The sequence below is a fragment of the Anomalospiza imberbis genome, chromosome 4, assembly GCF_031753505.1.
Source record: "Anomalospiza imberbis isolate Cuckoo-Finch-1a 21T00152 chromosome 4, ASM3175350v1, whole genome shotgun sequence".
NCBI classification, from domain to species: domain Eukaryota; kingdom Metazoa; phylum Chordata; class Aves; order Passeriformes; family Viduidae; genus Anomalospiza; species Anomalospiza imberbis.
The window spans coordinates 57912113-57933771 of record NC_089684.1 but is presented as its reverse complement, the minus strand read 5'-3'; the positions used below and the strand labels follow the sequence as shown (position 1 = coordinate 57933771).

General features: G+C 39.6%; 1 protein-coding gene across 3 annotated transcripts in view; it reads left to right on the top strand.

Moving 5' to 3' along the window:
* The first annotated feature begins 11193 nt into the window (after positions 1-11193).
* TAPT1 (transmembrane anterior posterior transformation 1) overlaps positions 11194-21659 on the top strand; it is a 48614-nt gene continuing 38148 nt past the window's right edge. Inside the window, exons 1-3 of one of the 3 annotated variants that reach the window (XM_068188715.1) lie at positions 11194-11509; positions 16033-16163; positions 20263-20381. In XM_068188715.1, coding sequence (XP_068044816.1) covers positions 11236-11509; positions 16033-16163; positions 20263-20381 — 524 coding nt within the window. In that variant the 5' untranslated portion in view covers positions 11194-11235. Of the gene's footprint in view, positions 11510-16032; positions 16164-20262; positions 20382-21659 lie in introns of those variants that run through there. The other 2 variants (XM_068188716.1, XM_068188717.1) reach the window with 2 other exon arrangements.

The window sequence follows — 21659 nt, the reverse complement described above, 5'->3', positions numbered from 1 at the left end:
TTGATATCACAACATACACAACTGTAGCCATCATGCAAAGGAAATCCAGATGTAAACCAAAGTTATGGTATTTCCCTTCCTTTTTTATTTCCTATTTGAGAATTTCAGAGATTTCACAGATACAAAACTCATTATGCACATCACACACAAACACACACACCCCACCCCATGGCAGCAGGATTGGAACTAGACGATCTTTAAGATGCCTTCCCAACCCAAATTATTCTATGATTCTGTGTTCCAGGATCAAGCACCACAGTTCTGGTAAAAGGTGGCAAATGTAGTAGGATCCTCATTTTATACATAAGGAAAAAGTACTATAATGATTCTACATGTGGAATAAAGAAAGAAACATGCTTATTCTTTATGCGTTAATGATACACTGTTCTATTTTTCTTCTATTTTAAATGGCCATTGTGAGTCTTCTACTGCAGAGAAATCCCTTACTTAACCCCTCTGGCTGGGAAGCAGTAGATGCTTTTAATTTGCTTTTAATCCAAATTGATGAGATGGCTTTTTAACTAAAATATTCTCCTTTTTGTTCCATACATTTCATTTCTAGTTGGATTCAAATGTCAGCGAATTGATCCTTGGCAAACAGCTTTCCACTACGTAATATCACTTCCTCATTGAACTAATTACTTCATCATATCATTGCTTTTAAAGTAATTGGGGACTCATACATCCATATTCTTTATGCAAATTAAAATGAATAGCTATTTTAACAAATGGCAAGACTGCCTTGTTAGAGTAGTTCCCAACCTGGAAATTCATTTCCCACAAGAGACGAAGTTCAGTTGTTAACCCACACCTAAATTTAAGTTCCAACTTTTAAACTTGGGTTTCTAAAATGACACTCTACAATGCAGATCTAAAATTTTAATACAAATGGCTCCCTTGCAAAACTGCTTGCCACCTCCAACTGCCTCCAACCCAGTAGGACACAGTGCTCTCACGTTCTCAGCACTGAGTTATCTGCTCAATGATCCCTGAAAGCCCATAGAAACTGGGCTTTGCTGCACAGAAAGAGCTGGCCCAGGATCAGTGTATTCCTTAACTTCCTAGAACAGACAGCTTCTAGCACAACAGTGTTTGGGCAGCTATTGCAAACATATGGGAGGGTGTTTCTCTCTCCCAGGACACCAGTTATTTTCCAGAGCAAAACATGCAGCTCCTGGCTGTGCCTGCTGGACACTGTGGTGCTCATCATGTGCCTGATTCAGCCAGGCATTAAATGTGCTCACTCAAGTTGGGCTAGAGATCTGAAAAGTCCACAACACTGTTCAGGCAAAGTTGTAAAGTTTGGCTGCTGAAGACCTGAGCAAAACGTGTTTAAAAAAAACCAAGATGTGTCCTGGAGGCACTGTAGGAAAAAAAACGGTTGATTTGACATCATAAGTAATCTGAAGTCACAGCCTCAGAAATCAAGACCATGCTGTGAGTAGGAAAGAGTAAATAAGAAGGCACAGTAGTTCTGAGAACATCATTACCTTTTTTTCTGCTAATTCTCAGGAATCTCTTTCTTAGCCCATATCAGGGACTCCAATTTAAATGTACCCTTGTGCTCTGTGGATAATCAGAAGGTATACTTTGTATATTACCATAAAGTAGGCTGCTTTCAATTAAGATGATAGCTTTTCATTCATCCAAGGGGCAACACTCAGGCATTCAACTGTTTTTATTTCAATTTATAGATCTCCTGATTTCATTTCAAACAATCTCACTTAAGGAAATGGGAGAATGATGGTTATGGATTGTGAAATATAGAAGTACTGGGAGGGAACTGAATGTACCAGTTGGGAATATAAAAACGAGGGAATGAGTCACGTAATTTCCAGTCATTCGGAAAGGGTCATCCTGACTGGGCAGGGCTGCCATTATTAAAATTTATGTATCAAGCATTTTATTCCTGGGTTGAATGAATAAATGATCTTATAGCAGACCATAATGATCATAAATGACCTGTTAGCAATGCTGCGATAAAGGTTCTGTCAGCAATTAAATTATAGGGATTTATAATACAGAATTAAAATAGTGCACCCTGGTCACTAAAATAACTCCAGAGTCAGACTTTGGATCAAGTTATCATAACCAAGCAACTGACTAATGCGCACAAAAATATTCATATACATGGGAGTCATCTTTGTGCAAGCTGGTTGGATAATTGCATGTCTAGGCTTGTTTTCATCAACACCTCCATGGGATATTGGGTACTTGGTCAGGTGAACATGCATCTCTGTGTGCAGGTGCCCTAAATAAACATGAATATCAATGCATATTGGTGCAAGTTTTTTAGGCCAGAACAAGCCATTAAAATGTAAAGAAGCATATATTCATAAAGCTGAGATAGAAGTTAATCTAGAACTTCTCAGTAAATCCTGCTAATTCAAATGTTGTCAGTACTTTAAATGTAATAGTGTTTCCATACATAATTTACATGACTATTTCTTAGGCATCTGCCTGTGTGTGAAAATGTGATCTCATTTTCAAAAAAGTGAATATATTTAATTTTGTTTCAATTAAATTGCTAGATTTTTTAACCTTTTCATGAACCAGTAGGGGGAGGGGCCACTTGAATCTGCTTTCTAGAGGGACCCCTTTGGAAATTTCCTCCCAGATTTGCCCTAAACCAGGACAAATGGTTTCCCCAAGACATATGTTCTGCTATTCCAATGAGAACTCAGCAACTGACAAACAGAATCTCAAGTTTTACACTTGATGTCTCTCCATGAGTTCTGCCAACCCAAAATGTGACGCTGGGGCATATAAATTGTTGAGAATTACAGAATCTCACAAGAATAATTTGAAAATGGAAAGGAAAAATATGTTTAGTTATTGTTATACTACTTGATTCAAATGTAGGGCAGGTAGGGTTACTCTGCATGAATATTTTCAGTGTCAAGTGCCTTTCTTTATGATCTGTCAGTACTGAAAGAACAATCTCAATACATTCCACTGGATTTTGTTACTCATCAAGGTAGAGCAGTTCCAACCCCTGCAGTTCCAAATGATAATTGGACTTGTAAGGAGCTTGCCAAATTAAAATTGCCTGCTTAAAATATAAAACTTGAGCAAAAAAGGGACAGAAGATTTTGAGTTCAGTTGATGATGTGTTCTTATCAGGCTACTACAGAGGGTCTTTGGCACATAAGAAATCACTCCCTTGATGCTCTCACTATGCTGTTGATAGACACAATTTGATATATTGATGGATATACTTTGTTAATTTATCAAACCTCTACACCTGCACACTAGCATATAAAATATCATACAGACTATATTGGTGTTACTGAAATTAATTTAGAGTTGAATTTGATCCAAATTCGGTTCTCACATTTGACAACTGAACTGTAAGAGTTAATACCAAAACCAATAAATACAGCAAAAGTCTATCTAAAGGGATGATTATTGTTTAAAAAAACCACAGCACTGAACCCCTTCCTGAAAGAGAATGGCTGATTTTTGAACATCTTTCATGTTAAAAAATAATTTAAATTGACCTTGATTTCAGCTCCTAAAGTTGACCTTGATTTCAGTATTTTGTTGTCATATATATGTAAATAAACATTTGTGTGTCTATATATGTGGAAAACAATATGTGTGTTCATAAAGAGCCGTTCTATAGAAAGTTTCTCACCCTCTTTATATGGATTAAGTGGATTAAGTGGAATAAGTGTACCTAGTCTCGCATTGTTTAAATAACAAATAACACTCAAACAATAAAACATTTGTTCTTTCAAACTTCAAATATTTCAAAACCAGTCCCAACCTCATGAACACTGCACAAGTAAGGTGAAGGTCATGACTTTATTTTGACTTACAATGACTGAAGATTTAGTCTCCAAGTCATTAGTCCTATATAGTCCTATAGTCCTATAAGCAATACATTTCATTTACTGTGCATGCTATAGTTCATGGTTTTCACATGCAAGTATAATTACAAAATGAACCAAGATTTTCACAAATAGAAATCTAAGCTTAGTGTCCCAGAACCTCTTAATAGATTCAGTTAGTCCTACAGGAGGCACAATGTTTTTGAAGAACACACAGGCCTTGGTGGGATGCATCAATGAGTGCTGAGAGAGCTGGCAGACACTATAGTGAGGTCATTCATGATCATCTTTGAAAGGTCATGGAGATCAGGAGAGGTGGCTGAGGACTGCAAGAAAGCAAATGTCACCCTGGTCTTCAAAAAGGACAAGAAGGAGGACCAAAGGAACCAAAGGTCAGCATGACCTCTGTCCCTGAAAAGGTGTTTCATTCTGGAGTGTTTCATTCTGGAGGCCATCTCTCTTCACATGGATGACAGGAAGGCGATCAGGAATAGTCAGCATGGATTCACTGTTTGACCAACCCACTTTCTCTCTACGATGAAACAACTACCTGGAGGAATAAGGGGAGAGCAGTGGATATTGTCTATTCTGACTTCAGCAAGACTTTCAACCTCCCACAACCTCCTGATAGGGTCAGGAATGGTGGACTGGGTGGGTGGACAGTGAGGTGAATTGAGAACTGGCTGAGCAGCAGATCCCAGAGGTCTGCAGTCAGGGGCACAGGGTCTAGTTGGAGGCCTGTCTCTAGGCGTGTGCCCCAGGGTTCAGTACTGGGCTAATTTCTTCATTGGTGGCTTGGGTGAAGGTCCAGACATGTCCTCAGCAAGTTCAGTGACAACACAAAGCTGGGAGGAGCTTTGGGCTGGTCCCCCTGAGTGCTGTGCAGCCCTTCAGAAGGACCTGGGCAGGTTGGAGAGATGGGCAGAAAGGAACCACCTGGAATTCAACAAAGGCAAGTTCAGGGTCCTTAATCTGGGAAAGAATAAACTTGGGCACCTGCACAGGCTGGGAGCTGACCTGCTGGAAAGCCCAGCTCTGTGGAAAAATACCTGGGGGTCCTGCTGGACATCAAGCTGTCCCTGAACCACCAGTGTCCTTGTGGCCAAGAGAGCCAATGGTGTCCTGGGGTGCATTATGGAGAACATTGCCAGCAGGTTGAGGGATGGGATCCTGCCCCTCTACTCAGCCCTACTGAGGCCACATCTGCAGTGCTGTGTCCAGTTCTGGGCTCCTCAGTACAGGAGAGACATGGAGCTCCTGGAGCATGCCCAGCAGTGGGCAATGAAGATGATGAAGGGACATGAGCATCTGTCTTATGAGGAAAGGCTGAGGGAGCTGGGCCTGTTCAGCCTTGAGAAGACAAAACTGAGAGGGGACCTCATCAATGTCTGTCAGTATCTGAAGGGAGGGTGGCAGGAGGATGGAGCCAGGCTCTGCTCAGTGCTGCCAAGCGATAGGACAAGAGATAATGGGCAGAAACTGATGCCCAGATAGTTACAGTTGAACATGAGGAAAAACTTTTTTACTGTGCAGGTGACTTCATGGAACAGGTTGCCCAGAGAGGTTGTGGAGTCTCCCACACTGGAAATATTTAAGAAGTGTCTGCATGCAGCTCTGTGTCGTGTTCTCTGGGATGGCGCTGCTTGAGCAGGGAGGCTGGACCATATGATCTACTGTGGTCCCTCCCAGTCTTACCCCTTCTGTGATTCTGTGATTTTTACTGCCTAAAGTCAGAAAACACCCTTATGCTCAAATCTAACACATTTGAATTCTCTTCTGAGTAGAGATGTTTCTCAGAAGCAAGAGACTTAAGATCTGAGATCTCACAACCTAATTTTAGGCACAAAGCTTGTATATATGTATATCTATACATATCTACATTTCTATACCTATATATCTTCTTACATTATCATCTTCTTACATTATCATAATAGAAATGCTCTTGCTGAATTGAGATCTTCAACTTATTAAAATCAATAGGACCATTTACAGCAAACCTGATTGCTAATGATTCTTATAACAGAGATTTCCATCTCCACTTGGGTTTGGCATGACTGAAAACTCATATTGTAAATTCAGCCATAAAGCTTCAGACACTCTAAATTTGGGATTTCACCTCTGCTCCCTGGACCTGAAAAATATGAAGAAACAGTAGACTGAAACATATACATTAGCATTTTTAGAGATAACTTATTTTCTGACACCTAAATGAAACACCAGCCAATTTCTGTAGGATACTGGAAGTTTCATTCTTAGGTACAGGAAACTCATGTTTAGGTGCTGAAACCCTATTTGCCAGGTGCTCTCCTCTTCTCAATTCTTGACTTTTGGAGCTCTTTATAACCATTTTTCCATCTGCATTTTCTCCATCGATTTCCTCCCACCTAGTTCTCTCACACTACATGTCTGGCTTAGCTTTCCTGAGGCAGCAGCTGGGGATGGAGTCAAAGGCAGCTGCACTTATGTTTTCTAACACTTAAAACTATCTTGTCTTGTATAGAGCCATCTTTGAATGTTATGCAGCTACAGGCACATAATGTAAGAAAAAGAGAAAAGAAGAGATTTCAAACCCTTTTTTCCAGCATCTCAGGGTAAAGGTTGTGATAAAAGCAACTTGGAATTGAAGAGACTTAGGAATCGTGGTACTACTCTACTCCCAAACTTTGCTTTACTTTGAACTTCATGGGGAAATGCCCCATCACAGAGTTCAGTGATGCTGATGTTGAAAAGACACTTTGTTGCTTTTCTTGCATAAAAGCTGTCAGAGCTTCAGATGTTTGCACTCCAACACAGGCTGCAGTATAAGTATTAGTTGTGGCATTTTAAACAAGATATAAAACCTGAAGAAATCTTGGCACTGAGAAATGGAGATCAGGTCATGGGCAGGAAAACACTGTCACTGATGGTCACAAAAAAAGTATTGCCTTGATAAAAAATCATGAAGTTTGAAAGAGAAAGAAATATAAAAATATTCCACTGGGAAAATCTTAGAAGTCTTAAAAATCAAATAATATTATCAATTTTATTTTTAAGATAATGTGAGCATGCATTTAAAAACCTGTAATACTGAACTAACTTTCTGCAACTCTTCCTTTCAGTCCTGCTTGGACAATGGACGCAGGATAAAATGCCATGTAAAAGCATCTCAAAAGAACTATTTCTCCAAAAATTTCAAAGATGGCAGGTGTGGACAATCATGGTGCCACTGGAAAGCACAATTGATTTTTAACTGTGCAGTAGCTCCTGTGCTATATAATGAGGTATCCAAAGCAAACAAACAATGGAAATGTACCAGTGAGAAGTCAAACTCGACTTTCAGGTACTGTAGTATTGCATAACATGATTTGTACATTCATTATTCAAGGACATGCTGATGTTGAGTAATGCCTTTAGCTCACCTAGGAGTCAGCCTAATCTTTAGCTTACAACATAGCAAAAAATATGGTAAACCTTAGCATTGTAATTTTCTATTGAGACTTTTTTAAAAAGTGAAACAACATATGACAATTGCTGATACTGATTATTTTTCATATGTGAGGATTATCCCATGCAAAATTAATGTGCTGCTTAGATGTTGAAGATAAAATGGAGGAAAAAGTCTTTACGGGATTTTTCCCCTGTGGGTGTAAAAAGATATTTTTAACTTTGGCTACCAAACACAACCGACTGAGACAGAATTAGATTATATTTCCAACAAATACCTTGCAAATATATGACAGCTGCAACTCTGAAAGATTTAGAACTAAGTTTGTTAATATCAGTTGTTGCTAAGAGATGCATTGCCATTAGTAGAAGAATGAATATGCACTCACATAATAAATGGATCGATGAACTAAAAGTCACAAACTGAACACAAAATGAGTTGTTTATTTTACAAAAGGGGCTAAAAATATTTTATTGTGGAAATAAATCAGCATTATTTGGCTTAGAATTCACCGTTAATTTTGTTAACTTGCCTCCTCACAGAAATTGTACACACCAATGACACTTTTAAAAATGAAAAATTATTGATAATCACATTCAAGATCACAATACAAGATAATTCTTGCAGGAAACTTAAGAAACTAAATAATTAAACCATACATTTTAGTATCTACTCTGCTTTGCATGATATTGCAAAGTCTAAAGAAGTTTGAGCCCCACTAGCAAAAAGCTAACGATGGAAAGAAACCAGATGTTTTCACATAGTTATGAGTATTGCAGTTACTTGTAACTGTTTCATATTGCATTGTTATTATCATCATTTTAACACCTGCCTCTTCTTTATTGTTACATAATGTATTATTTTTTCACTTAACTCTTGCTTGGGGCAGTACACTGAGTTTCTCTAGACTTCTTTCACATTTCCTAACCTATGTCTGCAATTTACTTCTCATATGAAATATAATTTTGGTGATAGATCTTTCTTCCATATTTCTATTACTACCTAAAAAGATCTTAGTTTACTTCTTTTTAACACACATCATTTATATATCATCTCTCTTACGAGAGGGCTATCTGAGTTGGTGGGGATGAATGATGTAGATGACAAGGTCTGAAAAGACAACAAAGTTCTGCCAGCAAAAAGCACTAACAAAAAAATTATTATGCATTTTCCGAGTCTTCTTCTTTGTGACCTTCTGTTGTGGCTTGTGGGGTAAAAAAAATCACTACAAAAAAGGAAGAGTTTTAAACATGTGAAATGTTCGTCAGAGTAAAAGAACTCTCCTCATTAGAAGAGAGAGCAGTTGCAGCAATGAGTACTCAGGGACTAAAGCACAGCTAAACTGGATACACTATAAAAGTTTTAATACTTAACAGTGCCAGAAAAACATTTATGATATCAAATTAGTAAAAATCTCTCTATGATGATTATGTACAAGATACATTTGTGGTAGTTTAAACATTGGTCTACTATATGTATAGAAAATTTAAGGCAAAAAATAAAGTAGCTTGTGCAAAGAAAGCCCCAAAGATCAAAAGAACTGACATTCCTAATAAAACTTAAATAGCTCTTACTTCTCAGTCTGTATTCACCATCCTAGTGGTTTTTGCTGTTCTAAGAATGAAACTGGGTTTTCCTTCTGGGAGACAGTCATTGTTTTGAAACAATCCTCCTTCTCCTTCCCACCTGCTAATTATCTCTTGGGGAAAAAGGTGGAACTGCAGCTGTAGGAACATTGACAGGGCTGTGTCTTGTTCTAAGAAAATCATTTCAGGAAAAAGATTTGTGAACAGTGCTGCAGAGTCACTCCATAGCATGTCTCAAAGCAGATAAGCTATGGAAGGCAAAAAATCAGCTTTTCCTGCCCAAATAGCAGTTGGTTCCAGATAACTCCCAACGCTGATATCATAATGAACCACTACTTCCCATGTGAACACTGCTAATGTTTCTCACCAGGCAAATTTTCTCCTCTGTCTGTTCAAGGCCTCAGATACCTAAACACTGGATTTTGCTGCAGCTGGGTTGACCTTCCACTGTGCCAAAATATCACATGTAATATTTGGAATATATGTATTTTCATGTGAAAAAGAACATACTAATAATCCAGCAAATTATGTTTATAAACTGTATGTAAATATAGAAAAAAAATTTAAAATGCAGAAGGACCCCATGGGTAGAAACTCAGGATATCTGCTCAATGTGCTTTTGAAGAGTCAAAAGTAGAGTGAATTCTTAGCTGAACCATATTGCAGTCATAATATTATCACGCCTTCAGCTGAATTACTTCAAGCAGAAAACTGAAGATCTTGTAAATTAAGCAAGGTTGTCTTGGGTCTACCCCTGGAGACAAAAATGTATGTGCTGTCACAACTGGTGCCAGCAACTCATTAGATAGCTTCTCAGTGGGCTTGAATAAGATGTTAGATGATGCCTGATGCTGCAAGCACCTTCTTTTCGGTAAGACTGACAACGAGGTTGTGACAAGTTGTTGTCTTTAAATATCAATGCTTCTTATAGTTGGGTAAAACTTTGATACAGTTGGAAGGCGAGAAGCAGAACATCTCTCAGGGCGTCATGTAACTTTGCATAGACTGCACCAGCCTTTCAGCTGAGAGAATTTTTCAGTTCTTTTTGAAGCTTTTGTTTTGCATCCTATTTTTCCAGCTGCTTTTTTCATCTAAAGAGAAAAGATGAAACTCCAGACTGATAATGTGTAGTATAGTAACTATGACTGTTAGCTTCCTCTATGATACTCCTATTACACAGTATCACTGTCTGCAAAAAGCACTCCACTGTCTGAAAACACACGATTTGGATACAAAAATTGGATTGAATACAAAATTGGATTGGATACAAAATTTGGATTGAAAATACAAGATTTGGCTTGAAATGCCAGATTTGGGGCATTTAGAACTACTAATGGCAATGGAAATGGGCACATCCAGTCTATCCAAAGCCCAAAATGCTCTTTGAGACAACTGTACAATTAACTTAAGAGTTACAGATGAAGATTACTATGGCCTTCCAAAGAAAGAATACAGCATTCTTTGTTTTCCCAGGGTGAGTGGCTAAATATTAAGCTGTCTGAATCTCGCCTGCAAATGCATGATAAGAACAAGAGAACTGAATGAGATCTCGTACTTGAAATTCAGGCCAGGTATTTTGTCCTAGTGCCCATGTGAATTCTCCTGCAAACAAGTGCTTCACTGTTACCTCGAGCAGCCTGCTTCTTATACTCACGTTTGTGTAAAAATTACAAGCAGGAACAATTGTTCCTGTGGCAGGAACAATTATTTTTCATTAGCATGGTCTCTAGCAAGCCTCATCACCACCAGTACCACGCTGCCGCCAGGACGGATGGCATTTCCAGCACTTCACGAGACGGCGATTTCAGGCCCTGTATTTGGGGCTGGTGGGGCTCGCTGAGCTTTGCGGGCCCTTCAAGCCCCGCGGGGCGCGGCGAGCTCCGAGCGAGCCGGGCGGGGCAGGCTCGGCCGCCGCGGCTCCCGCCAGGGCCGTGACCTCAAGCGCCGGCCCAGGCCAGCTCGTGCTCTCCAGTTCACTGAAACCCTGTTGGCTTTAAAGTTAATAATTCACCACTCGCTTTCCATTTTTGAACAAGGTCTTTATTTGCGTGGGTCAAGGTTTAATCACCTTGTTAGCAACCGCTTTGAGGCGCTGTCCCACGGCCCGTGGGGAGGGGAGGGAAGAGGGTCGTGAAACCGTGACCGTCACACGCGTTTTACGAAAAGCGGCGGAGGCCCCGCTGGCTCTCTCCCCCTACGCAAACCCGCTTTCTTCCGCTCCAGGACCCCCAGAGCCGGGGCAGCCTCGGGGCGGGGCAGCGGGACGCGCCGAGCGGGGGCCCGGCCCCTGAGGGGTTAACGGCGGCAAGATGGCGGCGCGCCGGCCCGCCCCTCTCCGCCCCCCGCGCGCGGGGCAGCGGCGCGCGGCCGGGCCCGCGGCTGTCGCGCGGTGATGAGTCACCGGCAGGCGCGCGGCGCGGGGGCGGCGGGCGCGCAGCGGGCGGCGAACATGGCCGGCGTTGCCGACGCCGCCGCCGCCGCCGCGCCGGGCAGCGGCGGGGAAGGGCGGCAGGACGGCGGCCGCGGGGAGCCGAAAACTCTCTGGGGGAGCGGCGAGCCGCGGCCGCCCGCCGCCGGCCCGGGGCAGCCGTCCCCGCAGCAGCGAACGGAGACGTTGGGCTTCTACGAGAGCGACCGGGGCAGGAGGAAGAAGCGGAGCCTCTCGGGTGAGGGGCGGCGGCGGCAGCGGCGGAGCGAGCGGGCTCCTCCTCGCGGCAGCGGGGGCCCCGGGACAGGGTGGTCCCCACGGGGGACCGAGGTGGCCGTGGCGGTGTTGCCCGGGTCGGGTGGCTCTTGGCTGCGCCGCCGCCCGTGCGAACTTGGGCGAGCGACTTGAGAAAGCGCGCCGGGACCGGCCGGGCCCCGGGAACGCCGGGCGGCCCGCAGGGAGCTCGCCCTCAGCCCCTGCCCGTGGGTTCGGTCCGTGAAGTGGCCCCGTCGGTGCGGCGGAGCCCGTCGCGTGGCCGGCTGTGTCCCGGCTCTCCGCACGGGGCTGCTGGGGAAGGGGAGCGCGGGCGGTCGGGTCCCGTGCCCTGTCACGCAGTTTGTCAAATGCTGCTGCTCTGGAGGTTTGCAAGCAGCACGGGCATCGTCCGTGGAGGAGTGCTGTGCCCTGAAGGTGGGACTCTGCTGTCAGGCTCGACTCCCGCCCGCTTCCAGCGGGCGCGGTGTGGGGCTGGAGCGGAGAGGGACTGCTCAGACCGCGGCCCCGCGTTCCCCGAGCCCCGCGGGCCGCGGGTTCGCTCAACTTTCTTGCTGAATTGCTAGAATGTTTCATCGTCTTACCGGTTCTTGTTACACGCTCACAGCTGCGACTACAGTGATCTTTGCCTCTGCTGCTGACAGTGACGATGCCGTCACAACTTTGAAGTTGTACGCAGACTATTGAAAGTTTTTAAAGTAAATTAAATAGACCAGCTGGGGATTTGTAAGGAAAAATAAGGGGAAGTGTCATGGCCTTTGCTATTAGTATGCAGCTATATTTACATTTAAACTTCAACTGGTTATTTCAGGTATCTACCAAGTAATTTTTTTAAATACCCTTGCCGTTTTTGTAAAAACTGTCAGTCACCATGTCAGGATTAATTTAATGTTGGTAAGGTTATAAATAACTATATTATCACTGTATTCTTAATTGATTGGCTTACTGAAAATCTGGAAAGTGCTTGAGGTGTTAAACTTTCAAGGCTTTCTCAGTCTTGGCTTGAATGTAATAACACAGGTCTTATTAAAAAAAAGAAAAGAAAATAATGGGAATTAGGATTTAACTTTAGTAATGTGTCATCAATAATTGAATGCTTCCCTTCGAGTTTGATGGGTGCAGTGTCTCTGATGTGTTATATCATCAGACATGCAGCATCATTGACTGCAGTTCTGTAGTGTTGATGAACACTACGGAATGTAAAGGTGATGTAATTTTCATAGTTATAAAGGAATTAGCTTGATTGTAGCAGTATGAACTGCTTTGAGCTGAAAAAAAAAGAATGATCGAGGTACAAACTGATGTGCCTGAAAAACAACTGAACAAATAACTTTATGAAAAGGAGATTGTTACTGGAGGCAGTGGAGAATACTTAACTACGTTCATGCAATTGATTTGAAATTTTAAAATAGCTAGAAATCTTCAGTGCTCTTTGAGGCTTCATGGCAAGAAAACATAAAAATGGGCTTCTTGATTGAGCAACTAAAAATTCTAACTCATCTAAGGGTAGCAGTATATTAAATAATAGAAGTAGGGGTTTCTTCACCTTGATGTAGCAGGACTAGTACTGTAAAGAGAAGTTGATTAGAGGAGAAGAAAATACTTTTTAAAAGATATATTTTCTTGATTGATTAATTGGCATGCTTATGAAAGAATTGTGTATTTAGGATTGACAGGAGTGAAGTGAGTGACTGGAACTGCTGTATTTAGGATTAAATTTATTATTGTAGAATAGAAGCTTACTGAAGTGCAGTGCATTTCACATTTCCACAACTTTTCCTCTCCGTTCTGGTTAATGGTTATCCTTTGTGCAGCTATGCATTGAAGCATAACTTAGCTAAATCATTATCTTCTTACCTTGAAGGAATTTGTGTCTTTTGTGTTTTTTGAAGATGCTTATGCTTTCCTGTCCTGAGGTGTGGAGGTAAATGAGCATACTGTAAGCATTAAGAGTATGACTCTGTCTGAACAGATTAAATTTGGGCCACAGTGTAAAACTTTGTGACTGCAAAAGAGGGGAATTTGAAGTAGGGAAGGAATTTGAAGTGGGAGGTAGAGTTTACTTTTAAAAGAAAATGTTGCTTGATGCTTTGATAGCAGAATTAAGCTGTTTTTCAAATGATTTATTACTTTGTTCTGCCTTGGTGTCTCGTGCTGTTCTTTTGGTTACTGTGTTTTTCCTGCAGGGTCAGCCACTAATCTCTTTCACAGCTGGCACAGAGCTGAGCCTGGTGCTGGGTGGCAGTAAGTGCTCAGAAGGGAGGTGGCTGAGTGACTGCGCGCTCCAGTGCATCCCCTGTCACTGGAGAGGTGATTTTGCAGTCAACTCTGGAGCTTGTGTATTGATCAGCCTCAGTCATGAGGATTGATTATCCCTCAATATCTAGGGAATGAAAGTCTAAGGTGTTGAAAACTTAAAATAATTTGGTTTTCAGCAGTAGGCCTCTATAATACTTTGTGTGAAGTAAGGAGGGATGGGAATAAATAGCTCATTAGCTAAAATCTTAGAATATCTGAAGTTGTCAGTGAAGTTGAAGTACCATGAGTTACCCCATGGTACTTGCCCATGTGCATGTATTTACCCAGCAGGAAACTTGAGTTGTTAGAGATTGCTGTATCTTTAAGTTAGAGAAGGTTGGTTATTTGAGGTGGAAGAAAATACACCTGGGCAGTTAAGAGAGTAATTACATGGTGTGCTTATACATATCTCGTTTTGCTTTCAAGGTTTTAAACATTGAAGAATTGGCGTAACCAAAAAAGTTACAAGTGGTAGTGTTAGAAAGGAAGACTCCAGAAAACAAGTTTACAAGAGGTCTGAGCAGTGATTTCACTGAATGAACTTTGATTGAAACTTTATACGTAAATATTAGTTTATTACTACCCATTAAACAACATGTTTTTTGTTTTAAAATAATTGCCTTTAAGGCATCGGGTGGTTTTGGCCTGCTTACTAGAAGTGGATCAGCAATACATAGATCATCAAAATCACTGTCCAGTGACAAGCTCATATGCAGGAAAATGGGTCAGTTCTCATCGTTTAAAGAAAATCATTATTTATTAACAATACTTAATTAACGGGTAGTTGATGAGTTTTATAGTTGTAATCAGTATCAGTAATGATAAATCACAATACCAGACATACAGAGCACATAAATGTACCACCACAAACTACAAGGTGCCTGTAATACCCCCCTGAGGTAATGCGGGCTGTAAGCACACCCTCTTTTGCTTCTTTTATATTTCTGCTTCAGCTGATTCTTTCTTTGCTTTAAAACTCTTTGGAATCTTCTGGCTACTGTGAAAGTCTTCATTTTCAATGTAATGAATATTGAGAAGGCATTGCCTCAGACAGTTTTGGGTGAATTCTTCATGCAAAGTGTCACTACTTGCATTTCACTCTTAACAGCTAAGTTGTTTTACTGAGAATGTATATACAGACTCTTCCTGCCCTGAAAAATGTACAGCATTCTACCATGCAAGGTTACTTCTCACTCCTCTACTCCCAAAGACTTTAGCTGAAATTTGAATTTACTATTTGTGAATGTGTGCTTGTATCATAGTAAGTGTCTATAGTTTTTAATCTGTTTGTCTAAATAAGTGATTTTCATCTTCTGGGAGTTGTGTGAGCATTGATAAGTTATGTTTTTAAATGTCAGAGACATTGATCTTCATTGTAGAGTTCTGTCACTTCTGAAGTGTTACAAGGATATGGTAATGTCAGACCGCGTCTGTGAGTGTTGAAGCTTACATTCAACCTTCTTGTGCTGACAGCCTGAATTTCATAATTGTAATTTCATATGTTATAAATTTTGTAAGACTCTTCTGTGCAAAGTCTTATTTAGAAGCCATATGAGCTGCTTAAACACAGGCCAGTCAGCCTTCAGGTTATTTACATACAGCCATTAAAGCATAGGAGATCTGTACGTGCTTGATGGCTTTTTGGTTGTGAAAGACCTGGTCACCAAAGGTTCAGTGTGTTTGTACTGCTTGTGCACTGAATCGCTTGGGGTTGTGCATCTGCAAACGTTTTGCTGTTGCAGAAATCTGTTCTTTAAAATAAAGAACAAGTTGCTAATGCTGCTGAGAGAGAAAATTGCTCCCTGAGAGGGAAAATAGCTTTTAACAAGTCAAAAATAGAGTTTAGTAAATTTAGGAGGTCTGATAATACGTTGAGGATTAGATTCACTCAGCATGTTGCATTTTGTGTAGCAGCTTTGAGTAATGTTTTGTAGAAGTGGGACATCTGATTGCCTGGGAAAAGCAGCTTGTTGGTTGGGAGGCAGCAGGGGAATGAATGGGAGAGCACCTGACTTGCATCTCCTGAAACTCCTTCCAAGCAAAGTTATTTAACCCTCAGCAGAAACCTTCTGGGATAAAGGCCATGCAAATGAAACATGTAGCAAGTATTAAGTAACAAAAGTATAGTCGCTTCTCACCCTCTGGAGGCCATGCCTGAAGTGACTTCTGCTTATGTGTGTTTCTGAATAGATCTTTCCTTGCTGAGATTCATCAGTGCTGAGCTAACAAGAGGTTATTTCCTTGAACACAATGAAGCAAAATACACAGAGCGGCGAGAGAGAGTGTACACATGCATGCGGATACCAAAAGAACTGGAAAAGGTGAAGTATGCTTTAACTTTTGATTCAATTTGGAGATGAAATCTGTTGAATTAAATTATTTAAAGAACTATTTATTTTAAAAACACTTTTGCTACAAAAACAAGATGTAAACCTCTATAAAGATTATTTTTCAATGTTACTAACTTAAACATTTTTGTTCAGTTTTTTTTTGCCTGTTTGCTTGTTGCTGCTGGCAACTCATGTTATTAGCAGAGACAAACAAGTGCAGATGATGACAAATTAATTCAAATATAAAGATGTCACTGATCCTTAAAGGAATAATCAAGCAAAATAAAACTTTTTACGGCAAAACGTAATTTTACATTAAATTTTTTTTTCAAAGATTTTGTCCAATGTAAAGTTCTCTGAGGATAGGAAGGTTTCAGTCTCATAAAAATATGGTGACAGATGAGTTTTTCTAAGGTTTTTAACTTAATTTTCATAGTCTGTTATTTTGCTTCTTGCCACTGTTTTCCACATCTCCCCTCTCTGTACCAGTGTTATGGCCCTTCCTGAGGGATTCTTGCCACCTCCTTTACGTCAGCTTAGATATTCTTCTGGCCCTGCAGTGAGCCAAGGTTTTGTTCTGGCTTAACAATGTTGATTTGGGAGCAGCAGCAGCAGCAGTATGCTCAGGATTGATGCGTAAGGCAACATCGGTAATAAGGTTTGGCTAGGCTGCTGTGTAATGATAACATTAAAATTAATACTGCTGAAATTCCCAAAATCTCTAGGGATGAAGTTACATAGGGCTAAATCATTTTAATTTAGATTGAAGGAAGAAGCTTGTTTTGCTCTTCTCCCACTTCAGTCTCCTGCTTTATGCATACTGCCTGTTTTGCATGAGCTGTGGTGCTTGTTGGACTGTTCCAGGAGTTAAATCTGCTCATAGTTCGGCAGTGAATGTTATACTTTCCTTGCTCTGTTTGCTCTGTGCTAGAATAGTGAGCTGATTTGCTCAGCCAATATTCTTGAGAATCCAGAGTCTACACAAGGACAGAAGGAGAGCTTTATAACTATAGATGAAAGAGCAGTGGAGGAGGGAGGAAGGGTGGGCAGGATTCCCTTGGTCAGTAGTGCTTGTGTTCCCCCTTCAGTATCATTAAATTTATCCTTCAGCCATGATGATGCCTGGCTTTACCAAATTAAATTCTCAGTCAGTTACTGCAGAAAATCTCAGAATGAATGAGATTGGGACGGACCCATGGAGTAGTCCATGCCCTTGCCTAAAGCTGTGTAACCTACAGCAGGTTTTTCAGAGTTAAAGGCTTTGAACATCTCCAGGAACGGTGTCTTCACATTGTCAGTATATACCCAATCCAGTTTATGATAGACTATTCCACTTATGGTAGAGACTCAGTTCAATGATACAGCATTTCTACATCATCTCCATTTTTAATTATGTTGATTATTACATGCCATCTCCAAGGCACAGAAATTATTCTGAAGAATTGCCACTATAGTTTTTCAATAAAACTTTCAGTCTGTAAGAACATGTAATATCCAGCAGTCTTTTAAGAAATAAGATTAATGCTGTAAGTGGTGCAACTGATGGGTTTTGCATGGTAAATCAAACTTCAGTCAGTGCTTTGAATATGAAATATTATGAAACTGAATAGTAAAAAGATTTTTAAAATGATAGTTATCTTTTTACAGTGAGTTTATGAAATAGCTGTTTAGTTCTTTGCATTGGCTTAGTCCATATTAGTATACATACTAACTATATAAAATTGAGCACCTAGAAATCAACTAGTCTACAGATCATCACCTGTTGCAGAAACTGCTTGCTGATGTGATACAAAAATCCGCTTACTTGAAATAAAGCATGTGAGACACTAGTAGAGGAAGAGAAAAATTTTCTTGATGGCTTGTTTTGTTTACTACCTAGTAGTATAATTACACAATAAGAATGAAAACTATAATCAGATAGAGTGAGAATAAATTGGAATAAATTTATCAAAGCCTAATCTTGGGCGATATTACTTAATAGGCACTTGTTTAACATCCATTGTTTTAAACAGGAGTGTAATGTTCAAAGGCTAATATTTTTGTTGTTGTTCTGAGTACCCCTTTTTTATTTAGAGAAGCTAGATAATTTACATGTAAGTGCTACTTCCACTCAGGCATTTTGTGTAGTTTCAGTGGGAGCTTTTCATTGTAGTAGGTTATTTACATTAAATAAGGTTGTCTGGTAGTCTCTATTCCTGCCATCTTAAGGGAACAGTTTTCAGTTGATCTCAAAATTAAACTTTGTGCTCCTGTATTAAATTCTAGTTATGATGATGGAAAAGCTCTGTAGGCTTTTCTGTTAGTTCCTTAATATCTGGAATGGAGCAGCAAAAATAATGTTTACAGAAAGGAGTAGAAGGTTCAACACCGATTATATTTCATTGAGTGCATGTAGTAAAAACATTGGGAAAATGAGGACATTAAACAATAATTGCAAATATTAATGCAATCTTATAGAAGGTGAAAATACGTCATTGCACTCTGATGAAAAAGAAGTCTGTCTAAATCTAAAAGGAAAAGTAGTGTTGTTTTTGAGATTATAAAGATGTCCTCAAAGAACACAAGCAAAATTACAGGCTATCTTTCTGTTTTGTTTGGGTTAAGGAGTTTAAAAATACTAAGTGTTCAGTTCTGGTCATCTTCAGTGCTTGAATATTCAACATGTAGTTTAAAAGTTATTTTAAAAGAACTAAATAGCCTAATGTCATATTAAAGCAGTGCATAAATTTATCCACAGTTCATGTAATCACTGCTCCTGATAACTTTGAAAAATAACTCAAAATGCTGACATTTTAGAAAATGGCAATAGAGGTGACTGAGTAACTATCAGGAAAGAGATGTATTGAAGTATTCTGCCACTGTAGAATTGGTTGAAATAATATTATAAAGGAAAATAAAACTCAGGGATGATCACAGTGCTATTGTGCCTAAGTCAGTTGACATACGTGGCTTGTAGAGAGTTGTTCTGGAGTGCAGTCTGTAGGATTGCTTTTGGAGTTACAAGAATGTATGAGGTGTATGAGTGCTCACTGGACCTGGGACTGGCCATTGCACAAGCTAATGAAGAAGGTACTTGGAAAGGCAAAGGGACTGTGAGAGATAAAAGTAATTTGCTTGTACTTTGCTTTACACCCTCACCCCAGTATCTTCCTTTCCCATCAGCAGTACATAGAACTTTCACGTGTAAATGCATATCTGACATGGATATCTAGGTCTGCTTAGCTGTTGCTAGTCTTAATTGTGTAGCCAGTTAAGCTGGCTTCTATGGGATTATCCTTGCAGGAAAAAATACTAGCTTGTGGTCTGACAGAAGCATAAAAGCATGTTTCTAGTCTTACATTTAGAACACAGAATCATTTAAAGAGCAGATAAATGAGTAATGTCATGTGGGGAGAGTCTGGTATATAGGAGCTTTGGAATTGTAGAATTTATGTCAAGTTTAATTATCATAGAGTTGCTTGGCTTGTAGCCACAATGAACGGCTTTAATGATTGTGCAAATTAAGGATAAGACATTTAAACTGAGAGCAACTGGAAGTTTACCTCTTCGTATGTTACATTCTTTGTGTGAAAAAGGTGGTTATTCTTTGAAGGAGATCTACCACAGCTGTAATTAGCTGTGCAATAGAAAATTTACAAGGTAACAGAAAACTTTTTGGGGGGAGGAAATAATGTTGAAAAAGGAGGTAGGAAGAAAACGGTTGTGCACATTTATGCACAGATCTGTGGGCTTTTCCCCTAAGGTTCAAATATAACTCTGGTAACCTTACGAGAGAGTCCCCATTGGAAAATGAGCTACAGTTATATTCAGCTGCAGTTTATGTATTAAATAAAGACTAAGTTCAGTGAGCTGTGAAAGTCTACAAAAGCCTTCACTGCTTGGACCTTGTGGTGCGGAATTTTTGCTGAATAGTCTTCAAATGCATAGCATGTTAATTTTTTTACAGTTCAGCTGATTGAACAAGTGAGAATATTGGGCTTATTTGGTTAATTAGTCTTATGTAAATGTGTATTTCATAACATAATTCTTTATAAAACTTTTGTGAATTTTATGAACTACTAACATACTTCTGTTTATTTTTGTAATTTAGTTGATGTTTTTTGGAATCTTTTTGTGCCTGGATGCTTTTCTGTATGTGTTCACCCTGCTTCCTTTGAGAGTTTTTCTGGCCATGTTCCGGTTCATCACTTTGCCTTGCTATGGCTTACGGTAAGTTGATTCAAGAGAAAGGTGCTGCTACCCTTAAATAATATTTCACCGTTTATGTGTGTGCTTCATTTTATGGCCTTTCAATGCTGTTTGAACTGTTAATGACTTCTTCCATTGTAAAATAGAAGTCTCAGTCTAAAGTAGCCAAAGGAAAGAGGTGTGTGTGACCTTTAAGCTTTACCAGCAGTCACTAACTGTCATCATTGCTTCCTTCAGACACAACAGTTTGATAACAGCACCACTTAGGCATATTCAGGTTAGTAAAGGAGAGAGATGTAACCTTACCTTATAGTTTTGTTCTTTTATCTAACATGTATGTGAACATTTTTTTAAAATTTCTTAGGCTTGGCTCATGTCTTTTGATAGGTTTTGATATCAAAATAGAAGTTGTTTTTTAACATTGAAAGCTTTCCTTATTTTCATAGAAAACTTTGCTGAAAAGATCCCTGAATAAAATGTATTCTTCTATTTCCTTTGAAGTATCCTAGGGAGTGAAAACCAATGGAGAGGAAAACCAATCAGAATATTAAGAAATTTTAGATCTTAATGCCTTGATTTTTTGTTCATATCAATACTAAGAAGTTACTAATACATAAAATTTTTAGTTTTTCTGGCATAGGCGTCAAAAATTGGATAGAATTAATCTCTTCATAAAACCTGCTGCTTCATGATAAAGTTGGTTGTGTAAGCCTTAAGTGTAAATAAAAGGAGCACTTTTATTGATGTAGTTTTTTTTCTTGAATAAATAAAGACTTCAGGATCTTTATTCTGAATTTTCCAAAACTTGAAGTTGATTTATGGTTACTGATTTTATTTTAATTTTTTTAATAAAATTGTTTGTATTTGCATTATCAATATTGTCTTTTATATATAAAGGTCTTTTATATGCATAGTTTAGAATGTATGTTCTGATTACAGCAAATGCAAAAAAATATTGTACTATATAGTCTGCAGTTGAAATGTTTGTATTTGGTGATGTTAAACACAGGCACTAGATGGCAGTCTCTAATGTTTTATTGCTGTTAATTTTGAACTGAACCCCAGACTTCCTAGGTCAAGAAAGTTTTCTTAGCAGTGTATAAATGACAGTTATTTGGTTTTAGCCTAATGACAAGGCAAATTATGTGCCTACTTGTAGATATCTATATAGATGCTATTACTAAATTCAGGTAAATGTAATGGAGTTCAACATATCATTTGAATCTTACTTTTTCTGTTTAAAAATGTTCTTCCTCGTTTATAAACTCAGCTTTGCTTTTGGCAAAGAAATTTTCTGCT